The sequence below is a fragment of the Macrotis lagotis genome, chromosome 8 (genome assembly GCF_037893015.1).
Source record: "Macrotis lagotis isolate mMagLag1 chromosome 8, bilby.v1.9.chrom.fasta, whole genome shotgun sequence".
Classification (NCBI taxonomy): Eukaryota; Metazoa; Chordata; class Mammalia; order Peramelemorphia; family Peramelidae; genus Macrotis; species Macrotis lagotis.
In genome coordinates this window covers 133,777,137-133,803,934 of record NC_133665.1, presented here as the reverse complement: position 1 = coordinate 133,803,934, position 26,798 = coordinate 133,777,137, and the positions used below count along the sequence as shown (strand labels likewise).

Below are 26,798 nucleotides of genomic sequence, written 5' to 3'. Positions count from 1 at the left end.
CACAAAGAGTTAGAATAACTACAAAAACGACCAACAACCCCTCCCCCATCCAAAAATTAGTAATCCCTTCTGTGCCTATCTCAGATGATTGTTATGAGGAAAAACCAAAATAATGTGGTTGAGAGTGCACTGGAAACTAGGAAACACTATTCAAATGGAAGGTAATGTTATTATTTATATAGCAAAGGCACACAGAGGTCATGAGAGTCTTCTCAAGTCTTGGCAGGAACTGGTAACAGGACTTAAAATGGGACCTAGGAAGCCAGACCTTCCTCTTCATCCTCTCCCCTCCCCCAACCCCAAACCTCTACTGTAATCACCAGAGATGTTCATCTCCTATCCCCAAGTTTTCCATTCAGTAATGCCATTTCTCTTAGGATAAAAAATTACAAAGATGTTCTCAAAATAGTTATATCAGTACTTACTTTTCCTAAGTGAGTTGACTCGGAACTCCTGGATACATCTTGCTTCTTTTTACTTTATCAAATCTGCTTCTTAAGACTCTTCTGGTTGATGTTTGCCCTTCATTTTCGAAGAAGACCACAACATCATGGAGGTGATGCCATGACAAGCATATGTATTAGACTTGGGAGGGGGTTGGCTTTGCTAAGTCCCTAGCCTCACTTTCTCCTCCAGAGCCATCTGGGTCCAGTGACTAGATATGGATCAGGATGACTGGAGAGGACCCTGGATGAGAGACAGTCAGAGTTAAGTGACTTGCCTAAGGTCACACAGCTAGCAAGAGTCAAGTGTCTGAGGCCAGATTCAAACTCCCATCCTCCTGACTTCAAGGCCAGTACTCTGTCCACTGCCCTTATTTCAATCACAGCCCTCTCCTCTGTTTAAACAGAGTGGACAAAAGTGGCAAAGGGGACCATACCTGGAGACTTTGTGGTTCCCTGAAACTGCTTCTTCAGACCACAGCTACATTAGTGTGTTTGGAATGCTCCACGTCCTCACAACATGAGACATATCCATTTTCAAAGAAAGTACAACAATGTACCTTGAAGCCAAAACTCATCTGCACCATTAGTTCCTTCTTGTAGGATTGATAACTGAAAGCTGATTAGACACTTAAAAACTATTCTATTTCATGGATTTCCCAAGATTTGAATTCATGATTTCACTTTAATTTCATTAATGGGGGACAGCTAGGTGACACAGTGGATAGATCACCGGCCCTGGAGTCAGGAGTACCTGAGTTCAAATCCAGTCTCAGACATCTAATAATTGTCTAGCTATGTGACCTTGGGCAAATCACTTAGGCCCATTGCCTTAGATAAATTTTTTTTAAAAAAATTCATTAATGGCAATGACAGTATACTGCTGTCTGAGATGCTAAAGAATCCAAGATAAGCCAGACCTCTTCATCACTTCTAAGTCCTCCCTAGATCACAAAATAATGCATTCCTCTTGTCTTTTGAGGAGGCAATACACTAGAAAGGAAAGATCCCCAGCACCTTAGTCAAGGAACCTGAAACCTAGTCAAGGTTCTGGATAGTACTTTTGAGACCTTAGAACAATTACCATCACCTCTTTTCTTCTCTGTTTTCTTATCTGTAGAAAGAAGTGTTTGGTCCTGATGAAGTCCCTCCCAGCTCTTAGCCTTCTATGCCTGTTGTTCCCAAACTAAAAGTAGAATTACATTCTTACTCCCACTTCTTTGTTTTGGAGTTGGTGGAGACTCTTGTGTGAGGATGCTGTAACCTCACTGAAATGCAGCCCCTCCAAACCCTGCAATAAGCCATGTGAAGCAGAGGGAGGAGGATGAGTCTGCTAAAAGAGATCCAAGTAGATGGGTTATTATAACTTGGAAATAGAAATACCTTGGATTGTGTTATGGAAAAGAAGGAACTTGAACCAATTTGATTAATAGGGAAAAACTAAGAAGTGGATAATTGAAAGATCTGCTGATGCTCTTGGATGATGTTTGACAAAGGGTGTCCATTGTGCCTTTCATTTCTGGTGGCTTAGTTCTGGTATTTGGCTAGATCAAATGCAAAGTAACTTCCGATGAATTGATAAACTGTGAAGCCTACTTCTTGAGTAACCGTGTGTATGTGGGGGGGGAGGGGATGTGTGCACAAATGTGGGGGGAGGGGTGAATGCTTCTCATCAACTTCTCTGCCTGTGTGGTATGAGACATACATAGAACTCCTATATGAAAACCTTTGCAGGTCAAAGAGAGAGGATAAACTTTTGAACTCAAAAACTTTCAAATTAAGTGCATGTGCTGGGACCACCAGAGCTGGGATTCCCAGAGGGCAGGCCCAGACTTACCTCCTCCCCCAACCTGCCCACTGCGGCAGCTGCCAGACCCTGCCGCCCTCCCCAGCTGTCCTCCCTGCCCTTTCCCTGTTACCAGAAAGGACAGCCAGCAGGTAGGTGACTTCTCCCTTCGCTATGGAAATGGGACTGATACAGTAATCAGGATGCCACATATGGAGCTTTTTAAATTACTGCTTTTCAGCCTTTTGTTAGCCTTCATTATTCTTGAAGATTTTTTTCAAGTCATAAAAATGACATTTTTAATATGCAGAATTTTTTTAAAGCAATATGAAGAATACTTTTTTGTCAATAAGCTTTACCTTTTAAACCAGTTATCTTAGTTTCTGCTCTAGGTATTTTAATTGAAGATTAACTACTGTTAAAGAGTATACACATTTAGGGAGTGTATATTTGGAGTATTAAAATTCAACTTGATAAATAGTGGGAATAGAGCAGACTGCCCACTGTAATTGCAGATTGCACCGCTTAGAATGGGATGTGCAGGAGGAAGGAAAGAGGGGGGGCTCCCGTGCCCAGGCCACTATTGTCCACAGCATTCAGGTAGCCTGGGGGTTGTCACTGATGTAAAGGGGATCAAGGGGGTTCTGGGGTTCTCCAGTAAAAGCATTTTTTTCTTCTCTGGGGCCAATCAGGTCAGTGCTATAAATCTTGTTACTTGAGCACCAGAATTTGCCTTCCCAGCCCAGGGACCTGGGGAAGTAGTTTCACAGAACAGGGAGTAGCAATTCCCCCTCTTCTACTTTGTTTTCAGTCCCTGGAAATGAGTGCTGAGTGTGCTGGTAAGAAGGCCAAACTTGGAGAACTCTTCAGCTCTCTGGGACATCTAAGCCAGAAGGACCTCTCAGGCCATGCTGGTTTTGACAGTTTAAAGAAGCTGAGGCCCAAAGCCATGTGGAAGAATTGTCACGCAGATGACAAGCGACAGAGCCAAGGTCCAGATTCAGTCCAGGACTCTGTTGCCACCGTTCCTTCACTGCCTTCTTCCCTCCTTCTGGTAGCAATGGCATTCTCTAGGCCTGCTCCTCTTCCCCAGGCTCCTGCTGGCCCCAGAGCTGAGCCATACCTTCCTGTGGCACTGCCCTTCACCAGCTTGAACATAAGAGGTACTTTGAGTTTTGTAAGTGGTAACTCCTAGCACTGTTCAGCAGATCTCAAGTGCCCTTGCAAATGGAGGGAAAAAATAGCACAGATAATACTGAATGTTGGATAAGCCAAAATTCAGCTACAAAGTAGAACCACAACCTGGTACCTTTGATTTTCTGTAGTTTGGTTAATACTAGGCATCTCCCTCCCTCCCCTGGTCAGTCCATAGATCTCAGTAGACAAAACTGTCTTGACTCTACCACAGACCCATGTTTCCTCCCTCCCTTCTAACCAGACACCTTCCTCACACCAGCTTCCAAGCCTGCCTTCTGATATTACCCTCCTTGGGAGCCTTGGCTGCTTTCCCACCACAGCCCACATCCCACACCAGTCACCTCCCATCATGTTATCATACTCTATTCCCACACACTATCCAAAAGAAGCTGGCCTGCCCTGCTCATTGGGAGATGACTTTGCTATTGCTCCTTTATTGGCTTTCTTATTAGCTAGCTTGCCCTCGGACAAATCATGTAACCATTTGTGCCTTTTCTCCTGATCTATAAAGCATTGAGCTGACTCTGTGACCTCTGAAGTCCTTTCCAGCTCTTAAACTGTAGTCCTGTGAACTGTGATAGTCAAAACTTCAAATGTCCAGTTTATGGGAGCCCCTTCCTTCCTCTTCCCTTTCCCAGACTCTAAAGACCTTGTCCTCATTTTCCAGAGAAACTGGAGACCATCCCTCATTTGCCAGCTAAGCTGTCCCCCCTCCACCAGTATCTCCCCTGGCATTCATTCTGCCCTCCTTTCCAGTAATCTCAGGGGAAATGGCTTCCATTATCTTTGCATCTCTGCCCTGCTCGTTCCTCTTCTCAACTAGATCATTCCCATGGATTTGTTTTCTTCAACTCGTAAACCCATTCAAGTTTCCTTGATCCTCAAGAAATTGCCCCCCTTTCCTCAAATTGAGGCTCCTTTTCCCAGTGAGTGAAGGACATCCACTCTCTGCATCTCCTCCATAAACCCAGTCCCAGGCCTTTTCTCCCCTCTCGAAATACTACTTGTTCTTGCTTTAAGCTGTTAATGATGGGAAAATCTCGAGACCCGTCCTCTGCTCTCTATAAATTGCTTGATGTTTATTTAATGTTGTCTGTGTACTAGGAGATGTACAGAACATTCCAAAGGGATGGTTCCTGCACACAAGGAATTTTTTTTCTTTAAAAAGAATACGTTTGATGTTTGTGTAATAGCATTGTTTCTTTAAAGGGGAGTATTTTTAAAGACTTTTTATTTACTCATTTTTTCTTAAGTGTCTGCTATATGTAAAACACTTAATATACCCAGGACAAATGAAGTCCTGTTCCTTTTCTCACAGAGCTTGTAATCTAAGTGAGGAACCCTCCACTCCACTGGGTGTAAAAGCCGGAAGCCTCCTTAGACCGTCTGTACAGCCCTCGTGTTTAGAAGGGAGACCTGGCCAAGATCACAAAGATAGTAAATGGTAGAGCTAACCCAGGCACCCTCTCTGCAGCTCCCTTGATGGAGATATGGATGAGAACAAGCCGTGGAGGAGACAGGCATTCACAGGTGGTCTGGAAGTATACCTAGAGTTTTGATAGAGAAGAAAATCTGGACAAGGACAACACAGACAGAGGGACAATCCAAGCAGATCACGGAGGCAGGAGAACCTGGAGTCTGTTTTAGAGCCTCCATTTAGATGGAGCAGAGAGGATGTAGGGAATGTGAAATATGGCCAGGAAGGTTCTGTCGGGGCCACCCAGGTCGGGCCTTAGAAGGCCTCTTGTAAGGTAGAGTCTTATAATTAATAACCATGATAGTACACATCAATACAGTCCTTTAGAATTTACAAAGTCCTTTCTGCCCAGAGGCCTGGCTTGTTTCTAAACATAGTTTTGAAGGTTTTTGAGGCAAGCTTAGGGTCAGACTGTAAGCTCGTCTAGGGCAGGGATTTCCATCTATTTTCATTTGCTTCCCCTACCACTGTTTCCATGTAACAGACATAAATAAATATTTGTTGAATGAATAAGCCTTTGTCCAATAATCAGAAAGAATCCTTCAAAGAAAAGAACTCAAAGTAGCCCAGTATTCTCCATTAGCAACATGAAAGGGTTAGACTAGATAATTTCTTAATACCCTTACAGCTCCAAATCCTACATCTATTCCTGGCTTGCTTCATGGGCCTACTTTCTCAGGATATAAACACTAGACTACAACATCCTCCTTCATTGTCTGGTAGAAAAAAGGTTCATCTCAAAGGATCCCTGATGAGGATGAAAAAGCATTCTAAGATCAGTTAATGACTGAGAGGAGGATGATTGTTGTAACTGGCTGAAATACATGAAAAAGAAATCAAACAAAATTATGAGTCAATAGAATTATCATCACTCTCTTCTAGTTTTAGTTGAAAAGTGAATTTTTTTTCTCTCCCCTAGCAGTCAACAAACTAGCTTTCAAAAAACTTTCTGAAGGAACAGATTGGATTAACTGTTTAATTGAATTGAATCCACTTAGTTTACTGTATGAACACTCATTCTCATTGTTTCTCTGTCCATCTTCTCAGTCTAGTCTGTCTCAGACCTTGGTGCCCTTGTGCAGCAGGATTATTGGTGTTCTGGGTAGGGACACAAGTGAACTGTGACAAGTGTAGTTTCTGAGACAGGGTAAGACCCAGAATAGTCTTCAGAGCCCAGAGTCTCTGAAGAAGTGATTTGGGAGGAAAATGCTGGTGGTGCTCACTGGCAGTTGGAATCAATAGGACCATAGTTGTGAGAGATGTCGGAGGACTGGGGCAGCCTTAGGGCCTGCGGGCACTGTTTTACACATGGTAACTTATTTTGAAGACTGGTGTCAGTCAGTCCCTGGTGTCGCATTATGGTCAGCATTGTGCTCTCCATAATTAAATTACAAAAGAAGCTTCTTTTGTCAGACACTTTCTTTTTTTTTTAAGGTTTTTTTTTTTTTGCAAGGCAAATAGGGTTAAGTGGCTTGCCCAAGGCCACACAGCTAGATAATTATTAAGTGTCTGAGACTGGATTTAAACCCAGGTACTCCTGACTCCAAGGCCAGTGCTTTATCCACTACACCACCTAGCCGCCCCAGACACTTACTTTTTCTGAATTGTGTGCTTACTTTCGCCAGCCATGGTAGCTCCTCACTTACTGTAACACCATCATCTCTCCATTCCCATGTGCTTTCCTCACTTGACTTTAATTGGTGAAGAGGTTGAACAAGATCTGTCTTGTACCCCAGTGTGAGTGCAGCATGGGCAGAGAAGATGAAAGCAATAGGAGAGTGTTGGCAGGAAATAGGGAGCGTGTACCAGGCTTCCTTTCCCCCATTGTTTCCTTTGTCTGCTCTCAAACTGAAAGTGTGGTGTTCTGGATCATAATAATAATAATGATTCACCTTTATGATACTTTAAAAGACCATGAACACCTTCCAGTTAGTGCAGATTACAAAACTTCTCGTCTTTTTATTAATCCTCCACGCAGAGGGCCATCCCATGTGCTAGGGCCTCCAATTAGTTCTCTTGTGGGCTTTCTTGGGATGGATAATTTCTCATTCCATGATGGATCCCTTTCGGTTCATGATAATATTTAGCACCTACACATGCTCACTGTGCATCTCTCCATTGTGCTTTGGTTAACTTGTAATTTTAACTTTGTACTTCCTGTCATGTGTGTATCTGTGTCTGCATACTTGTCTATATTTGGGTCTAAATGCATATAAAATAACACTCATTCATAGAGGTCATATTATGTCCATACATCTGATGTATGTGTGTAGATAGATAGTCCAGAAAACAGCTGATATTTACATAATACTTATCTTTGACTACTTAAGCCCCCACATAGCATCTCATATATCCAGTCAGTACCAAATCTCACCATTTCTACTCATGTAGCAGCTCTTCCTTGTGACTCTCAACTCATGCAACCACCTCTTTAGTTCAAGGCTTTCTCTCAAATCCTAGACAGTTCTGGCCCAAGTTTCCCCCACATCAGCCCATCCCCTCTTAGACCCAGCCTATCTGACCATAACCCCACCCCTCCTGCTCAGTAACTTCTTCCTCACTCACAGACTTCCTCTCTGGTCTTTATGCCCCCTCCCTGGGCATTTCCACCTGAAATCTGCTCTTTCATCATCTTCACCTCACAGAATTGCTCTCTGCCTTCAACACAGAGACTTTCCTAATTCCCCCCAACTCCTTTATTTTAACTATTTTGTATTTATTGTTATTTATTCTCTTTATGTTTTTTTCTACTTCCTTAATATGTAATCTGCTTATATCATTCGCCTTCCAGAATGTAAACTCCTTAAGAGTACAGAGTATTTCACTTTTTGTCTTTGTAGCTTCACATCCAGCACAGTGACTGGGTCATAGTAATTATTTACATGTTGATTGATAATTTATTGTCTTACAACTAATACGTATCAGAACCAGGATTTGATCTTGTGTCTCCAGACTCCAGATTCAACTCTTTTGAAATAAAGAATAAACTCCTTGACCTTGATGAGTTGGATTAAAATGGAAAGTAACAGACACCTAAATAAAGTGTCACTTGCCCGACAGTGTCATTACCTCATGGCCAGACTGTTCTGGAACCCCTGTCCCTCATGATTGGTGTGAAGGGTATTAGCCAGGAGCCACCTCCATCTCCAGTGCCATGTCTTGTTGAATAGGATACACCCACCTAGGCCCAGACTCTAAGCTAGGCTGCCAGTCTAATTGCACAGCCAGAGTCATATTGAGAGGAGGAGTTACTTGTCATTTCATTTCAGTTTGACCTTTAAGTTCCAAGCACCAAAAGGATCCAGAGATTTTCCAGGCCAGATAACAGCATTACAGTGAAGTACCTTTAACTTCCTTTTACTGCCAAGTACAAAAATTGATTTTCCATTTTTTGAATGTTTACTTTAGGTATAAACACATACATGTATACAGTACATGAGTGAGGTCCACAGGGCAATGCAAGTGCCACCAAAGAGTTGAAGAACAATTTGAGTTGACAGGCATAGTCCCTGGGACCATTCATCTTTATCCTTTCTTGTCACCTTGACCTTCACAAATTTTATAATTTAGATCATGTTGCCAACTAAAAGAAATTGCCTATTTTATGTTATCTCCAAATTCTTTGTATCAATTTAAAAAACTTTAAAGTACCCTTTGCCTTACTAGGTTATACACACATGTTGCAAAGATCATATAATTTAAAACAAAAAAAGGGACAGCTGGATTGCGCAGTAGATAGAACACCGACCCTAGAGTCAGGAGGACCTGAGTTCAAATGTGGCTCAGATGCTTAATAATTATTCTAGCTGTGTGACATTGAGCAAGTTTACTAAACCCCATTGCCTTGTAAAAACAAAACAAAACCAAATAAAGATCACGTAGTTTAAATCTATCATTCAAAACTAGAAATGTACAATTTTTAGGAACCTAATTGCCTCATTCTTAAGCATAACACATAGCCATTTTCAATTAAGATTTCTTAAAGTACTCTAGGGGAAACTAGGTGGCACAGTGGATAAAGTACCAGGCCTGGAGTCAGGAAGAGTCATCTCCCTGAGTTCCAACCAGTCCCAGATTCTTACTAGTTGTGTGACCCTGGGCAAGTCACTTTACCCTGTTTGCTTCACTTTCCTCTTCCAAGAAAAGCCCAAATGGGATCTTGAAGAGTTGGACTCAACTGAACTAAACAACTGTGTACTGTGATTTGTCCAATACTTGAGTTTCTTACTCTGCATTCAGATTTTGGTGTAAGTCAAATATCTCTGAGGCTTCCCTCTCTCAACTGACTTGGATGTTCAACTGCCAGGCCTCTTCATTTTTCTCTCATGCACTGTGGGTGATTCAGTGTAAGTCGACAAATATTTATTGAGCATCTAATAGAATGTGAAAGTACATATGGGAATTACAAAGTAGTCCAATAGATCAGTCAAAATAGGATTTATTAAACACTGCACTTTATTTATTATTTGTTAAGGCACTATACCTAAGTGATAGGAGAATGAAGAAAAGGATGAATAGGTCCTTGACCCCAAGATGCTTCAGAAGACTATTTGTGTGTATGAAAAGACAACATTTGATAACCGAAGCAGAAAAAAGCCTGTTGGGATTCCCAAGGAAAAAAATTAAAGTAGATATTCTGACAACCTGTTTTTCCTAGTAGCAATCAAAAAAGCAATATTTCAAATACTCTGTAGGCAGGCTGCAAAAATTGTATAGTATGTGAATTAAACAGATGAAAACTTTATTTAAAAGACTGAAAACAATACAGCCCCACATTTGGTTTCCCTCTTACCTTACCTTCCTTTTCCCTATAATTTTGTGAAACTTAGTTTGTGTAATGCTCTAGCTTAATATCCAGACTGCTTTAAGGTGAACTTTTCTCTTTATTAATGTAGAATCTTCCAAATAATATATTTGTGTATGTGTATTCCTAGTTGCCTACCCCCCCCTTCTTCCAAAACCATGAATACATTATAATTTCAATTTACATGGTATGAGAAAGATTTCTGTACAAGGTCCTTTTTTGTTTTTGAAGAATTCATCATCCCAGTTAAGAAGCTTAATATAAATTAAAGGAGGTATTAAGGAACATTAAGACATCAAAATGTGGCCTGTTCTCTTTCCTTGCGATTGCTCCAAATGCAAACAAGTTGAATAAAAAGCAATCAAAGGGTCCGTTTGGAGAACATCGAGTGTGCTGTGGAGAACCTTTGGTGAGAGCACAATTCAAATAAAAAGCTTTTTTTGTCTTCCTCCTCCTCCTAATTCCCTTTGTTGTGGTGACAACAGAGTACAAGACTGATAAAAATTTAATCACCTTATCTTTTTAAAGCAAATTGCATATTTGTTTACACACAATATATTTATAGGAGGAGAGGAAAATCTGGTCCTCCCTCCAATGGCACTGCCTATTCTAGTTATATACAAATTGATAAATAAACTGACTCATAGTTTTATTTTTTATTGTAAAGTCCCTGTTATTGATGGTAGCTTTAATAAGGGGACCCCAAGGAAGGCGACTCATTCCCACCTTCAGTTGGGACCTTGGCCATCTTGATTCTCCATGGAGGCAGGACTAATAGATGCATCCCCAGGTCTGGGCTCCAATTTGAAACCATTGAATAAATTGCTTGAATTCTGACCTCCTACCTAATCAGCCATCACAGGTAACCATGATCTCTTAGATGATCCACCCTGCCCACGAGAAGGAGGACTTTCCTAATGTGATTCCAACACTACCCTGATCGGAATCCTATATTCTCTCTCCCTCCCACCACCACCACCACCCCACTGTCCCTGCTTCCCATAATAATATCAAAACTCATCTGTTTTACTTGGGAGACATTCTTGGGTTTGGTCCCCATTCTGCCATTCTAATTTCAGGAACTAGTTGTGGTTCCTCATTGGGATAGGACTCTTAGAAACACCTGGGTTCCCTCTTGCAACTGGTTGGGAACATTGTATGAATGAAGTGATCTCCAGGAACTGAGGATTTCCTTCTAAAAGTACAACCAGTACTTGCACAATGTCAGTCCTGGAAAGGACTTGGAGATCATCTCTTCTAACTTCTTCATCTCTCAGGAAACGAAACCCAAGCCCATAGAGTCAGTTACCTTTGGTCACCATTACCTTCAGAGTAAGGGCTCAAATTGAAGGCTTTTGATGTCAAATCCAGTGCTTTTCCCACTGTGTCAATACTTCCTTATCCTTGGAATTTAGCAATCTTGTTACCTTAAAAGTAACTGCCAAGAGTTTGCCTCAGCATTTAAATGCAACTGAAATTTCTCTTTCTACTGGTTTAGATGAAAGTTGAGGTTCCCAAAGATGGAACCCCAAATGTTTAACATCAGTGCATGAAGCTGTCTCTGGCCTTGGTCCAGGATAAAGAACTCTTACTCAGGACTCCCTGATGCCATCTGCCCAGGGTGAGAGAAAGGACAGTGTCTGCAGCTTTCATATTCCCCAGATCTCTCCTATCCCAGGAATGAAACTTCTGATCTTCCTTCTCAAAACCCTCTCCTTTTGTTTGACTTGATTTCTGCCGTTGTTGTTCTAAATCTATTAGCAACTTCTAATTAAAAGACAGAAAATGATGTAGCATTTTCAATTGGCCAGTGTACCTCAGGGACCTATTACAGTACAAATTACTCTAAACTGTTTGGGAAGGCTTTGGTTCCCACCGTGACCAAGGCTGGGACTCCCCCCCATAAAGGGAAAGGGGACAAGAGGACCCTTCTTTCAGTCTGGCCTGGGACATGAAAGCGACGCCAGCGATTGGAAGCAATTTGCAGGATTGTTTGATGAGTGTATTAATTATGGCACCCACAAGCAGCACTTGGGAAACTGTTTTGTTTTCCAGCATTCTTTCCTGATTACTTGCAGCAAAAGCCAAGAGACAAAACGTGCCTTCAAGGATCGCCGGCGAGAGTGCAGCCAGAGCCATTGTGCGCAGTTGGCACTGGGTTTCCGAGGGCCAAGGCCCTGGCGATGGAAGAGTTTTCCCAAGTAACTGCCATAGGCTATGTTTTACTCAGGGTCAGTACCCCAGATTTAAACCCGGCCTCTGTCTCTTCCCCTCTTCCTTCTCTCCCCCGGCCCCCTCCGCCACAGCCACCTTCCCTAGGGTGTGCTTGTGTTTGTTCAGTAACCAGAAGATGGCGGCATCCACCCCAAGGGCCTTTCACAGAAGACAGATTTTTGGAGTGTGTGTGACTCTCAAGACCATTGGCTCTGATGCAGTATTTCTATCCTTTCTCTGACATCTCACACTAGTTGGATACCAACCAAGAATTTCTCTATCATCTTTGCACTACTGGGAAATTAGCCAAGAGTTTCTGCCATACCTAAAAGCAGAAAGACCAGATCATAAACTAGAACTAGAAAGAACTTTAGAGGTAAGAGAGATAGCATGTTAGAGTAGACAGACCCTCAAATTTGGATCCAGCTGTATTATATACTACCTGTATTTATCTTCTCAACTGCCTCCTTTGTTCCCAGAAAGATGGATTCTGGGCCAAGACCAGATGGCTTTAGATGCTGCAAAAAGAATCCAGACGTTGAGTCCAATACCACCAGAGCTAGGGAAGCTAGCAGGATGGAACAGTCTTTGAAAGGGGATTTAGAGAAGGGGTATAAAGATGGGATCAGAGGTTTTAGGGAAGGCAGAGTGTGACAAGTAGTTATATCAGGAAGGTAGAAGTCAGGAATGATCACACATACTTTAATTAATGAGAGTAATCCAGTTACCTTCTTGACACTGTTTGGAGCTTCCTAATGGGCTACCATGTCCTAAAAATCAATGGAAACCATTCCAGATGGATAGATGATTACTCTGTTCTTGAGAACCTTGGAAAGAATATCTTACCCCAACCAATTCCTCCACCCCCCATTCCAGTTTTCTACTCCAGCTGCTTGCCTATAGACCCCAGTGTAGCTTATATGTCTACATAAGCCTCAACTGAATTCCTCTGGGATTCTAGTTCCCACAAGCCAGTGATAGTCTGGAATTCTGAGCAGATTTGGTATGTGATATTTGCAGTATTGCTGTTCTAGTAACACTTCTCTGTCTGCTGGTTTTGCCTGGGCACCAAGAAATTAATTCAGTGTTTTTTGACTTTTTTTTTAAAAAAAGTCCCATATCCCTTTTTTTGCCCACAGCATTTTGCTATAGCTACTATAGAAACTTTATCATTGTAAATATGTATACATAGACCATTAAGATGAGCAAATTGCTTTTCTTCTCCATGTTATATAGAAGACTTTGATTAAAGAGCATGTGGTCTGTAACCTGGAAGCCCTAGATCACTACTGACTACCACTGACTGATTAGACAATTTGGATAAATCATTTACCATCTCTGTACCCTAACTTCCTCACCATAGACACAAAAATATTGTTGTAAACAGCTTCCAGGATACAGCTTCAGTACTTTATAAAGGCTATGATCATTGCTTATTCATTTCTTCATTTAACAGGTGTGTGTATCATATATATATATACATATATATATATGTATATATATATGAAATCTATTATGCGTAAGGTACATAGCAAAGGAAGTAGCACCTGCCCTCTGATGTCAAGGAATTTAAAGCATAGTAGGTAATTATAGTTGCATACAAATATAATTGTATAATATATATTAGAATAAGATAAAGTGGTAAGGTTTTGTATAGTTCTTTGAATCATTCAAAAGAATGAAGATGGATGAGGGAAGGCTTCATTGAATGGGTACCATTTGAGCTAGGTTTCATGACAGATGGGACTGATAGGAAGAGTTGAGAACAGAGTATTCCAAGCATGAGGATGATAATAACGATGGTGATGATGATGATGATGATGATGAAGATGATGATGATGATGCAATCTTACGTTTTTATAGCATTTTATATTTTCCAAAGCTATTTCACCTCTATTTAAACTGAAGATATGTGCACAGTGCCTAAAAAATATCAGGCAAAAAGCTTAAATATCCCTTTAATGGGCTTTGCTTCTCCTTTCTTTTCCATTCTTTAGACTCAGGAGGACCTCTGATACCTAGTTAGAGGCTAACTGCTGCAATCTCAGTTGAGTGCTATGGGAGCCTAAATAGCCAAATGGAAGAGCCTGGCTATAAAATGAGGAGATTGGACTAGATGATTTAATATTCCAGATTTGACATTTAATGAATATATGAGCAGCATGAAGAAATGTGGACAGAATTACCATATTTCCCCATGTATAAGATGCTCCTTAATTTGGGGGCCCAAAATTGGGGAAAGAATGTATTATATAAAAACAAGTTTTGTTCATCGTGAAATTCAAGGACCTTCTGCTCATAGCTTTCAGGAATCTCTTGGGCAAGTCTGGTGTGTGGATACATGCTTAGTCCTTTCCATTTCGTGAAGCACCAGTTGTGTCCTCTTTGGAAATCAATAACTTCTTTTTCATTGGCCTTCTGCCAAACCATCTTTGTGGACACAGGAACTCTAATGGGCCTTTGCTCTTCAATCCATATTTTCAATTCCTTCTCTAACTCAGGCCATTTGGTTGCCTTGCCTCTCATGATCTTCTGCTGGGGAGTTTTCAGTAGGTTTTTTCTTCCCATGGCCAGTCTTGAATTGTTTTCTCAGTGGAGGAGGACCAGATTTATGTTCAGCAGCAAGATTTCCATTCACTTTTGCAAACTGGATCACTTTGAACTTGAATTCAGTACTGTACAAAAATCTTTTCTGAGCCATTTCTGAGCACAACTTGGCAAAATGTAACCTAAATATACCAGTACCAAATGCAAAACAATGAGCACAAAGACAAGCAGGAAATGCAAGTAAAAAAACTACAACCACTGTAGAACTCCCAGTTTTTAGACCCCACATTTTTCAAAAAGGGGTGTGTCTTCCTCTCAGATTGTCCAATATGACCAGAAAGGACAATGATCAATGTTGGAAAGGATGTGGGAAACCTGGGGTAGTAATACATTGTTGGTGGAGCTGTGAACTCATCCAACCTTTCTGGAGAGCAATTTGGAATTACACCCAAAGGGCAATAAAAATGTGCGTACCCTTTGATCCAGCAATACCACTACTGGGTCTATACCCTGAAGAGATGATGAAAAAGGGTAAAAACATCACTTGTACAAAAATATTCATGGCAGCCCTGTTTGTGGTGACAAAGAATTGGAAATTGAGTAAATGTCATCAATTGGGGAATGGCTTAGCAAACTGTGGTATATATATGTCATGGAACACTATTTTTCTATTAGAAACCAGAAGGGATGGGAATTCAGAGAAGCCTGGAAAGATTTGCATGAACTGATGCTGAGCGAGATGAGCAGAACCAAAGAACACTGTACACCCTCACAGTAACATGGGGGGTGATGATCAACCTTGATGTACTTGCTCATTCCATCAGTGCAACAGTCAGGGACAATTTTGGGATATCTGCAATGGAGAATACCATCTGTATCCAGTGAAAGAATTGTGGAGTTTGAACAAAGACTATTACCTTTAATTTTAAAAACCCATTATGTTATTATGTAATTTTGCTATCTCTTATACTTTATTTTTTTTATTTAAGGTTATGATTTCTCTCTCAACACATTCAACTTAGATCAGTGAGTGCCATGGAAACAATGTAAAGACTAGCCTTCTCTGGGGGAGGGGGGGGGAAGTGAGATTAGGAGGGAAATTGTAAAATTCATAATAAATAAAATTTTAAAAATACACAAAAGAACTATGCAAGAAAGATCATCGATTAAAAGAAAAGAGAAAAGGGGGTGTATCTCATACATGGGGGAGTACCGTAAGCCTCATTTTGATGAAAATTTTGGGATCCAACCTTCAGGACTAACTTATTATCTGTAAAAGTCTATAAGAGTAGAAAGAACCAGGCACATGCTTACTCAGTTGTATAGGCAAGGTTTTTTAAAACTTAGCCAGATTGACTATAAAATCCCCTTTTCAGCCCTTCCATAGGGCCAAACTTGGGTCTCCTGGGGCTGAGGATTGTGCCTGTTAATGCAATGATTTCTTCATCTGGATTTCAGCATAGACAAGAAACTAAATATCAGGTTTCTAAGCCCTCCCCCCAAAAAAACACCCAAAAAACAACTGCTTCTCCCTTCCTCCTCTGAGCTAAGGCTCTGACCTAAATGGGCATGTTTTATACAGGTGGATGAATGGGGCTTAGTACTGGTCCTCAGGAAGAATTACTGTTCATTGGCCAAGCATATGGATACCCACTTCCTCGAGGAGGGGGCATCCCCACTTAAAGCAGGATGAGAAGGGTAACAGCAACCCCCTGGAGAAAAGTAGCCCAACTTGACTGCATGGTTAGTAATCCACTCCTACTCCCACCCATAGAGGGTTGGGGGGGTGGGGGAGAGAACAGCAAGCAGGACCCTCTGACCCAGGGAGAATTGGGTGTTGATACTAATGTTGATAGAGACTTTGTTGGCCATTTTCAATGCTGATTCTACCTTTTCCTTTGGTGCTTGTTGTCAAGAAGCACCAACAGAAATCCCGTTGCATTAGAAGCTTGAAAGGTCTGAGTTCTTCATCCTTCCTTTCTGCCATACTGCCAGATCGTGCTTAGGCAAGTCAACAAACTTCTCAATCTTGGTTTTTTCCACCTGTAAAATGGGGAGATGGTTCCTGTTCAGGGGCAGTTTGGTGGCTCAGCAGATTGAATGCTGAACCTGCAGTCAGGAGGATCTGAGTTCAAATCCAGCGTCATACTAGTTGAGTAAATAATTTAATCTCTGTTTGCCTTAATCTCCTGGAGAAGAAAATGGCCAGCCACTCCAGTATCTTTGTCAAGAAAACCTCAAGGACAATATTGTTGTGTTAAAGTCCATGGGGTCAAAGAGTTGAACATGATTAAACAACAATGCCTGTCGGGGTCAGTGTGAGGATTGACTGAGATTTGAATAGAAGGCTTCATTAGCATTGTGCTATTGGCCTAAGTGAATCCATGGAAATGTTCTCTTTGTGACAAAGTTGCTAACTTAGGTCTGATCTTTTGGGCTGGTGAAGAGGAATCAGAGCAGCAAGAAGGGAAGGGAGTCCTGTTAGTGGCTGGCTCTAATCAGGACTCTAAAGGCCTGGGAAACCAGGACACAGGAACGAAACGTCTTGGGCCGCAGCAGGAAGGAAAAGCAGCTCACAATTAGGCCAACCAGTGAGTGGTGGCCCTCCTTCCCTTGCCCACGTCCAAAAGGCCACATCCCAATTCCCTGCCTTTTTAATCAAATATTGCAAAATCTTTGCTTCCTAGGATTGAAATGCACCAGCAGTCTCTAATCCTTTCTCAGCTCCAGTGGCCAGGCAGCAGCAGGATATAGCCACCAAGAATAACCACCAGAAAGTCAAGGAAAGGGGTAGATTAAAGGCTGAAGTTGTTTGCCACCCCCAGCGAGGACTCTGAGGCAGCCAATCTCCAAGGAACTTTGGGGAGCGGTTGACTGGGAGACTCATCATAGTTGTTTATTGGGAGTAGGTGACGGCTGAGATGGGGCTGGAGAAATTTCTGGGGATCAGCCCTGCCATGTCAGTGCATCCGTTCATAATATGTAGGTATTTTCCTGACACAGAAACAGGGCTGGAGCCCTTATGACTGTGATACAGAAGTTCTGCTAAACTTGTTCAGTGTAATACATTTGCAACTTGGGAAAAATAAGGTAATTGTCCAATGGAGGAAAAAAAAATCTATTAATATTTGCTACAAATCCAAGTAATACAGACAGCACTTAATTAATGGAGCAGATTTCTCACTGTGTATTCAAGCTAACAAAGTCATTGTTCAGGAGAGATTAGACCCTTAATGTAAGTTAGTAAGTTAAACTAGACTTCCATCTAAAAATATCCGTCATTTCGGCTATTAAAGGGCTGATGTCTTCTTTGGTGACAGATATATTTCCCTTCATTTCCTTGGTTTTTATAAAATGTAAAGTATGCATTGTGTGTAATGCGAGAAATCCGCGGAGGTAGATGAAATGGAGATTGTGCCCCCGCCTGTCTCTCTGGGCCTGCCCCTTTGAGCCGCCCTGTATTCCCTAGCCTCTTCAGCCCATAGACCTCCTGGCACCAGAGAGAAAAAAACAGCAAATGCCATTTGTCAGGGTCTGATGCCAGCCACCTAATCTGTTTGCAGAATGAGGGCTAGGGGGATCTGATGAAGTAATTTAGATACCTGTGAGTTTAATAATACCTGGACTGGGGTTGGCCAGCAGCCTAGGGTTTCACTTGTAGGATCTACCACATTCTTCCATCTCTCCTGTTAACTGCCCTTGCACAATACCCTGTCTGAACGGAATGGGTGTGGAGTCTGCAGATTAGACACAGCTTGGCCTTGGCTTTGGGGGTTTTGCTGCCTGGGCAAGAAGGGAAGTTTCCTTTTGTAAGAAAAGAAAAATACACACACACACACACACACACACACACACACACACACACAGTATTTGTGACTTAATCCTGTAGAGTCCTATAGAGTCAAGTTCGTCCCTAGTATCACTATTAAAAGTTGTATTCTGGAAGGTTTTTTGTTTTTTGTTTTTTTTTTTGGCCTGGCACAAACAATATTTCCATAATCTTTTTTTATTTTAATTTTTTTAAAGACAGGACTTCACCCAACCTGGAAGGTAAACTGACCATTTTTTATTGAGTTGCTGCTTCTGTCAATAAAAATCCAACATCAATACAAGCAGGGAAAATTTCAAAGTGATGGATGTCTGTGGTATTATCACTGCAGTTTTGAATGGAGAAAGTACAGTGTCTCTCCAGGAAGATGACCTAGTGTTCCTCAGACAGTTCCTTTTTAAATATCAGCATCTTGAATGTCAGAGCTAGAAGGAACTTGTGGATCCTCTTCTACAACTTCTCCACTCCGAGGTTCAAAGAGAGGTTTTGATGGCCAAAGATCACAGGGCTAATATGCACCTGGCACTTTGTTGTGACAAATACAAGAAAAGTATCCATCACTTGTGTGACACTTTTCCAATTTCAAAATGCTTTCATGTAAATCTTCTTATTGACTAATTCTGTTTATTATTTTACTAAAAAGTTAGTGGCTCAAGTATCTGATTGGGTCTGGCTTGATAAATGTTAAGAAGAGAGAAAAATGTCCTACTGCTCAAGATTCTCCAATCCAGAACCCTTCCTTTTACTATAATATTACCTTTCACTATCCCCATGTGACCTTAGATTTGAGTTCAAAGGCAGCAGCACTTTTAAGATCAGAAGGTCGTGATGACTTTAGGCAGATCATTTCTAGCTTCTGGTTTCTTCACCTACAAAATGATCTTCAAGGACCTATCCAGATGTAGTACCATGAGTTTGACACATCTCCTTCTGTGAAAATGTTACTACCCACTAGTCTGAGCAAACAGTGTGAAAAAACACTGTGAGTGGCTTATAGATGAGGACCTGTGGCATGAGATAGAAAGCAGGCCCTTCTCTTCTAGCCATGGTGCTCTTGGGGGATAGTGTCTCTGGGTGCTTACAGTCATAGGAAGAGAGTGCTCCAGCCAGTTCTACTGGTGTAGAGTCAAACAAAGTTTGGGAAAGGAAGGAAATTGGGGGTGGTTCACTTTGAAACCAGTTCCGGTACTGGCTTTCTATACCACCCCCTGGCATGTCCGTAGAGCCAGCGAACTAACCCAGAATGTGGAGTCGTTAAAATCAGCCCTGAGTGCCCTCTCACTGTTGCTCACCTGTGGGAGAGCCCTCTTGTCTCTGTTCCCTCACAAGCATCTCAGTCTTTTTGTTCACCCCAATATATGAGAATGCTGACCCAAATTTCAGTGGGGGGGGGCAGGGAAGGAACCGATTAAGTATTTGAGATAAGGTTATGTGACACCACAGGTTAAAAATGCCTGAACTGAAATTGGCCTCATGCCGAAGAGTGATATTTCAGTGAAGAGGCAGGCAGCCCTGGACCGGCTTCCAGTGAGGTTCTCTGGCCTCTGCTTTGGGAAAGAAAAGGGTTCATTTCAAAGTGCCTCCTGGAGCAGGCCCTCCCCTGCCTGCCGCCTTGACTGAGGCTCCACTGGCTGCGAGCTTTGATCTCTGTTGGATAGCACTCTGGTTTGGCACGTCAAAGACAAGGGGAGATCTACACATGCAGAAGTCAGAACCCTCCTTAAGCAGTGTTTCCTCCTGCCCCTTCTCCCTCCACTCCTTCTCCTTGATGGAGAGGAAAATGATGAGTGATGAGCTGGGCCATGTGTGTGACTGTTGGTGGCTCCTGGCTTCAGAGAGAGCTTGACCCACAAGACCCCAGGGCAGAACCTGGAGAGCGTGTTGTGGATGGACAGTTCACTGGCCTTAGGCTTGGAAGGGTTTACTCTCCAGCTCTTCAATTTAATAGCTGCAACTTGGTACTTTAACTCTGAGCCCGTTTCCTCATCATGGAGAATGAAGATGATAATACAGTACTGTGTAACTTGTGAATGAAAACTATTATCATTCCAAAGAAAAGGGATATAAATAGAAACCATGTCTGCCCAAGAAAAGGAAACCATAGACCCGGTGCTAGGGCCTAGAACATTTGAGGTAACCCAGTGAGGACAAGGTTTCAATGAAGAATGTGAAAGTAGCATTCTTTGAAAATCAGCTGTGACTTAGCACAGCATTCCCTCACTCGAATCCAATTCATATGCTTCATGGCATCACTTCCCCAATGTCGTGGTCTTCTTCAAAAATGAAGGACAAAAACATCATCATCATCATTATTTATTATTATTATCATTATTATTATCACCATCATCATCATCATCATTTTGGGACACTGGGTTTTTGGATAAAGTCATCTCTTTCTGTTTTGTTTTATAGATGGACTTAACCCTGACACCAAGAAGCTTCTAACCATAACTACAACCAAGAAGAGGTCTAAGGGGGGAAAAGATGTGGCCAAGGAGGATGAAGGGTGTAGCAAAGCAGACCCTGCCCAGCACATCACCATCAACCTCTACTTCAAGAGATATGTGTTTGATACACAGAAAAGAATGATTCAGTCTCCTTGAAGTACAATCCTACACACTGGACTGGGCCCTTCAACCAAATAATCTCAGATTAAAGGGAGTTAGGGCTCTTGATTAGATGTCCTACCTGTGCCTAACTGGGTCACTTGTAGAGGCCCCCACTCAAATGTGATTCCCTCTAGAGTTCTGAAATGCTTCCCTCTCCAGATGGACACTCCCCTTACTGGGCTGAGCTACCTAGAAGTCCATGGGCTAGAGATTTCTCTACAGATCAGTCTTCCTGCTAGTTTGTCAACTGGCCTTCTAACTGAGGCTGAGGTTCACAAGGGGTGAGAACAGGAAGGGGTATTTGTCTTTTCTAGTGCAAATAGATCCATTTGTAATCATTTTACAACTTCCCATAAACCTTTCCCAGAACAACGTTTTTTGAGATGGGGTGGAATAGCCACTCAGATCAGAAAGGAAGAAGAGAAAGAAAGGGCATCAGCAAGAGAGAGTTCTAAATAAATCAGACTCTTTGTAAACTTCTTTCATTTTTCACAATCTAAATGTTTTATTAGGGACCCAGGAAGCCCCTTATTGGGGAAGCATCTATCCCTTATGTTTGATTAAACCATAAGAAATCTTTCCCAAGAGGCACCAAGTTTTGGAGCTGCTGATAGACAACATGAATAAGGCCCTAATCTTCTGAGGCGACTGCATTGTTCCTGAAATCTTGCCTATTCCTATTCCTATTCCTCAGCCCAAGAACAAAATGAGAGGTTGGCCTGAGGAGCTGATCTCTAGGGTCCTTTCTAGCTCTGACTCCTCAGATTTCTGGTTGTAAATAAATCTCCAGTGTCCATGCACTCATGACTGCTGCTTCTTCTTGTTTGTAGTGGTGCTTAATTGGGATCAGATGTGGATATGAAAATTCAGGTCATTTCCAATCATTCGGTCCTATGATCTCAGAGGGGTTCCCAGTTTCTTCTGAAGAGTTTCTCTCTTTTTCTTTCTCTCCTTCTGTCTCTCCTCCTGTGTCTGTCTATTTCTCTATCTTCCTGCCCATTGGATTATTTTTCTTTCAATTGTTGTCTTACCCACATTACCCCTTAATTTCTTAGGAACTGCTTCTCAAGCCCAAGTCCTCTTTCTTCCTTATTCAAGTCATAGCTTCCTATCTTCTGACTTGGTCACCAGTATCATGACTCATTATCTTTCATCCCAGGGATCTGGCAGAATCATTCTCCAAGGTAGACCATATCCATTTGTTGAATGTCCCAACTGGTCAGAGCCTTCTGAAAGAGTCTGGAGAGAATGCTTTGTTTTTTTAATTTCCTTTTATATGTAGAAACAAGTAGCTGTAATAGTGACATCCGCATAGACAGTATTCATTTTTGTAGCTAAATTCCTCCAGAAAATGAAAGGGTTAAGGTTAGGAGCATGTGCAAGAAGACAGCAAATAGCAGTTATTAAATATTGATGGTGTCTTAAATGTTATCATTGGCTCTGAGATGGAGAAGAGTCCTAGGACCTCCCCTCCATTACCTTTTCATCATTAAGAATATTAGAACCTGGGACAACTGGGTGGCAAGTAGAGCACCGGTCCTGGAGTCAGGAGTTCAAAGGCAGCCTATGACACTTAATAATTGCCTAGCTGTGTGACCATAGGCATGTCACTTAACCCCATTGCCTTACCAATATATCACTAACTGTGAACATGAAGAAACTGAGACCTAATGAGACATGGCCTGCCATGAGCACACAACTCATGAGTAGTAGAATAGAAGCCAGGTTGCTTTTCCATGAAAGAATAATGTTCTCTGAGGTTCCAGCTGTCCCTGAGAATCAAGTGATATTTTAATTTGACAATATTCTTGGCTGCAGAAGCTTACATTGTCTTAAAGGGTACTTTCTTGTGATTCCCTCTATAGGGATAAAAATCTTTGAGGATCTTGGGAAAGTTCTCATTTGAACTCCTGGGTCTACCTTCTTGAGTTCGATAACTATTTGTTAAGGGTCCGCTGTGTGCAGGTGTGGCTCTTACAGTCTACTGTTTGGGAGCCATCCTTCTTATTCCTTCCTCCTACCTCCCTTGTCCCAAAGAATCTTCCCCACCCTGTCCTATGAGGAGGTGAAGCTGGTCACCCAGTCAGGTCTGCCTCATAAGGAATTTCTGCTTCTTTTGGTGTAGCAGAAGGGTAGAAGAAAACAAACATGCTCCCCCCCCCCCCCAACCCTGGGATTAATTTTCCAAGACAAGCCTTTGCTGCACAGAGCCACTTCTTCCTTCTCTGTCTCTGTTCCCAAAGTAGGAACTGCTGCCTGCTTACTGCATTACCATGGATCGTGGGCTGCTGTCCTGGGGCTGTTTGATACACATTCAGAAAAGGGTGAAATGGTGGAACCAAATGATTATGGGGAAATCAAAGCTTTTAAAGACATTTGTAGGATGAACAGATGTTCAAACGGTCCTTTATTTGGTCTCCAGACAGACGCAGAGTCTTTGCTTTCATCCCGGTAATCGGTGCATTATGCTTTAATTTGTGAAAATGGCATTAGAAAAATATTAACAGGGTCATGTTGTGATCAACTGGCTCCATGTCATTAAGCTATGGAGCCAATGGATGGAACTGGGGAAGGAGCTAAATACTGCAGAACCCAGCATTCTAGCCCATGCTGTAGGAAACGGAAACTTTAAAAGACCATGGGAATGGGGAGGGACCATAGAATGGGGCTGGGAAGGGAACTTGGATTTTTTTTTAATAAATCAAGAAGTTTCTAATACTGGCCAACCCAAACTAAATAATTCCAGGTATAACCTCATGACTTTGTCAGGGATACAAGCATCCTCAGCCTAATGGAGACCAGGTTGGTGGCAAAGTGAGAAGATGTACCCTCAAAGGGGATTGCATTTGAACTGGATTCCAGGCTTGACTCTTTTGTTTATTACCTTTATGACCTTTAAACTTCTCTCTAGAGTCTCAGGTTCCTCATTTTAAAAATAAGAGATTTGGAGTACCTGATATCTGCAAGATCTCTTCCAGTTCTTAAGTATGATCCTATATGGAGTCATTGAGGAACAGGAGGGGCTGGTTGGGTGCCAAAGGCAAGACTTTCATACTGATAGATTTGGGGTTTTGAGAAGCTGGGTTCAACTCAGAACATCAGACTTCAGCCCAGGACTAGGCAGGTCTATGGGTGGTATACAGTTAGAGAGGAGCCAGAGCCTAATCTGAATGCCAATGTGAAGGATTCATATTGACTGAGTCATTGTTGACTGAGATGAAGTCATAGGAAATGACCCTATGGATTGAGTTGTCACCATGGCCCAGGTTCAAGTAAGTTGAAAATAAAGTACTACAGAGGGTAACAAACTTCCTTTTGGATAAACCTTTCATGGAAATGCCGGACCAGTGACATTGGGTGAACAGACTGGTTGAAACATCATTAAGTCTTTGAGCTAGATGGGACAAATAGTAGATGCCATTGAGTCCAAACTCTCATTTTTAACAGAGTACATTAAAACTTAGAAAGGTTAAGTGATTTGCCCTGGATCTGATAGTTTGCCCATTCCCAACTACATTGCAGAGAGATTTAAAGAAGTTTTGGATACATAAGAACACTTTGTGGTAAGCAGGAGACTTCTTAGGACTCTAAGATCTTAGCCTACAGCAGAGTGTGGTCATTGAAGAATGCTCATTACAGAATCACAGAAACTCAGAATCTGAACATCAGTGAATGATATCTATTAAGTATCTGGTGTTTGCCACCTCAGCACTCATTTTGTCTTACCCATACATATATGGAATTCCTTCTACAACACCCCTTATAAATGATAATCCAGTTCCTTTTTTATGAACTCCAGTGATTGGAATCTTCAAGTCGCCTGAAATAGTTCATTTCACATTTAGAAAGATCATCTACCCATCACTCTTAAATTTAGCTCTCTCTCTGAGAGGAAGCAGGACAAACCAAATACATTTCAGATACTTGAAGACAGTAGACATGTGCCTCTGCCAAGTCTTCTCCAAGCAAAACATCCCATTTCTTTTCATCAGTCCTCATGTGGTATGACCTCCAATCCTCTTGCCATGTTTGACATCTCTTTCCTAAAATATGGCACCCCAAATTGAACATAATATTCCAGGGGTGGTCTGACCAGTTCAAAGTATAACAAGGCTATCACCTTTATTTTGGTTGCTTTGCCTCTTAGTGTGCCTAACATAGTACTGGCTACTTAGGCTGCCATATCATACTTATTCATTGACTTTGCAGTCCCCTCAAGATTCAGTTATCTTTTTTTTATCCTCATGTGACTTCATGGTTGATTGACTTTGTTTCAATTGAACTTTGAAATGGGAACTCTATCCCCAAGTTTTAGAGCCACCTTGGTTGTACAGGAAAATTCTCTGTTTGGCCAAAGAACCAATGCTTCATGATCCAGAAGGCCTCAGTGTTTAGGATTTCTGGAAAAACATTGTAGGAAATTCAAAAACAGTCACTTCTCTTCCTCAGTCCCTACAACTTATTTTATCCTGTCACCACATTCTCTGAAAGTGCTCCCCAACTCCTGGCAAGTCTTTCTAGAGGAAAGAGCAGTATTAATAATTCCTTATTTGCTATAGCGCTAAATAATTTCCAAAGCACTTTAAACAGTTCATTTTTTTAAATGTACAAAGAATCCACTTAATAGGAAGAGATTCAACGTTCAGATAAGATAGTCAAATAAATCATGTGATTTATTAATAGTATGCTTACATAATAGTTTGTTTTCAATATTAATGCACATTTATATAGTGCTTTGGGGTTCATAAAGGGCAATTTCTCAGTGACACATAGTTCAAGTATGTTTTCTCTGTTAAGGAACTTTGCACTAAAAAAGACAGAAAAAAAAAGTCTAACAGGAAGTTGATACCTAAAATGAGTTAGGTTACAGTATTTAGTTGCCCTTGATGAGTTCTAATCACCTGACCCAACTGATAGAATTGCTAAGTCACTGTCACCCATAGTTGTTGAAAAGATTGTGGAAAACAGGAGAGGTACTATAAGATGAAAGTAGGGCAAATATCCCGATTTTCCTAAAAGGAAAGAGAACAGTGTGCAAGCTATGAGCCACCGAGTTTGACTGATTACGAGGACAATTCTAGAAAGGATTGTTAAAGAAACAGGTAGTGAATATTTAAAAGGAACCAGCAGGCCTTTGTTAAGAACAAGTCATACTAGACTAACTTTATTTCCTTTCTTTATTTTTTGTTTGCTAGGATTACTAAACCGGTAGATGGAGGGAATGCAGTAGCTAGAGTTCATCAAGATTTTAGTCAAGTTTTGGATAAAGTCTATCAGACTGATCTTGTTGAGCAGATGGGGGAGATGTAGGCTAGAATATAATACAATTAGATGGTTTCCCAATTGTCTGGGCAGCTGGCTCAGATGTAATTTAATGACTCAATGTCATCTTTGCATTTAGTCTCCAGTGAAGTAACCTAGGGATCTGTCCTGTGCTAGTTAGCATTTTTCTCAGATTCGAATAAGGCATGTAGCTAACATACTCAAATTTGCAGATAGCATAAAACTGAGATGAATAGCTTGGCATACCAAATGTCAGTCAAGATCCAAAAAGTTCTGATAATCTAATAAAATCAAATGTGGTAGAGAAATTTAAATCCTTCACAAAACATCAACAAGATTGGAGAGGTATGATTAGAGTGCAGTTTTTGACAAAGATTGGAGTTTCAAAAATAAAAATAAAGAGATTGGAGTGTTCAGAAAGCCACAAAGATGGTAAATAGGACTTTGAGTCTGGGGTCTAGGAGGAATGATTAAAAGAACTGGGGTATTCATCTTGAAGAAGAGGGGACACAATAACTGTTGGGATGTTTGAAAGGCTATCAATCATGTGGGAGAGGAGTTAGGCTTGTTTTGCTTGGCCCAAGAGGGCAGAACCAGGAGCATTCATTA

General features: G+C 41.5%; 1 protein-coding gene and 1 long non-coding RNA gene across 3 annotated transcripts in view; one reads left to right on the top strand and one right to left on the bottom strand.

The window, feature by feature from the left end:
• The window catches only part of EEFSEC (eukaryotic elongation factor, selenocysteine-tRNA specific), a 305,088-nt gene extending 283,030 nt beyond the window's left edge, over positions 1-22,058 (top strand). Inside the window, exon 7 of the mRNA XM_074198418.1 lies at positions 20,710-22,058. Coding sequence (XP_074054519.1) covers positions 20,710-20,900 — 191 coding nt within the window. The 3' untranslated portion in view covers positions 20,901-22,058. The remainder of the gene's footprint in view (positions 1-20,709) is intronic.
• LOC141496179 (uncharacterized) lies at positions 15,878-24,049 on the bottom strand. Of its 2 annotated transcripts, none has more exons than XR_012470969.1 (3): positions 23,860-24,049; positions 16,359-16,511; positions 15,878-15,891 (listed from the first exon to the last, which is right to left on the bottom strand). It is a non-coding gene; the product is annotated as an uncharacterized LOC141496179 (long non-coding RNA). The 2 variants fall into 2 exon arrangements; XR_012470970.1 differs by lacking the exon at positions 23,860-24,049 and adding an exon at positions 18,089-18,172.
• Between the last annotated feature and the right edge of the window lie 2,749 nt (positions 24,050-26,798).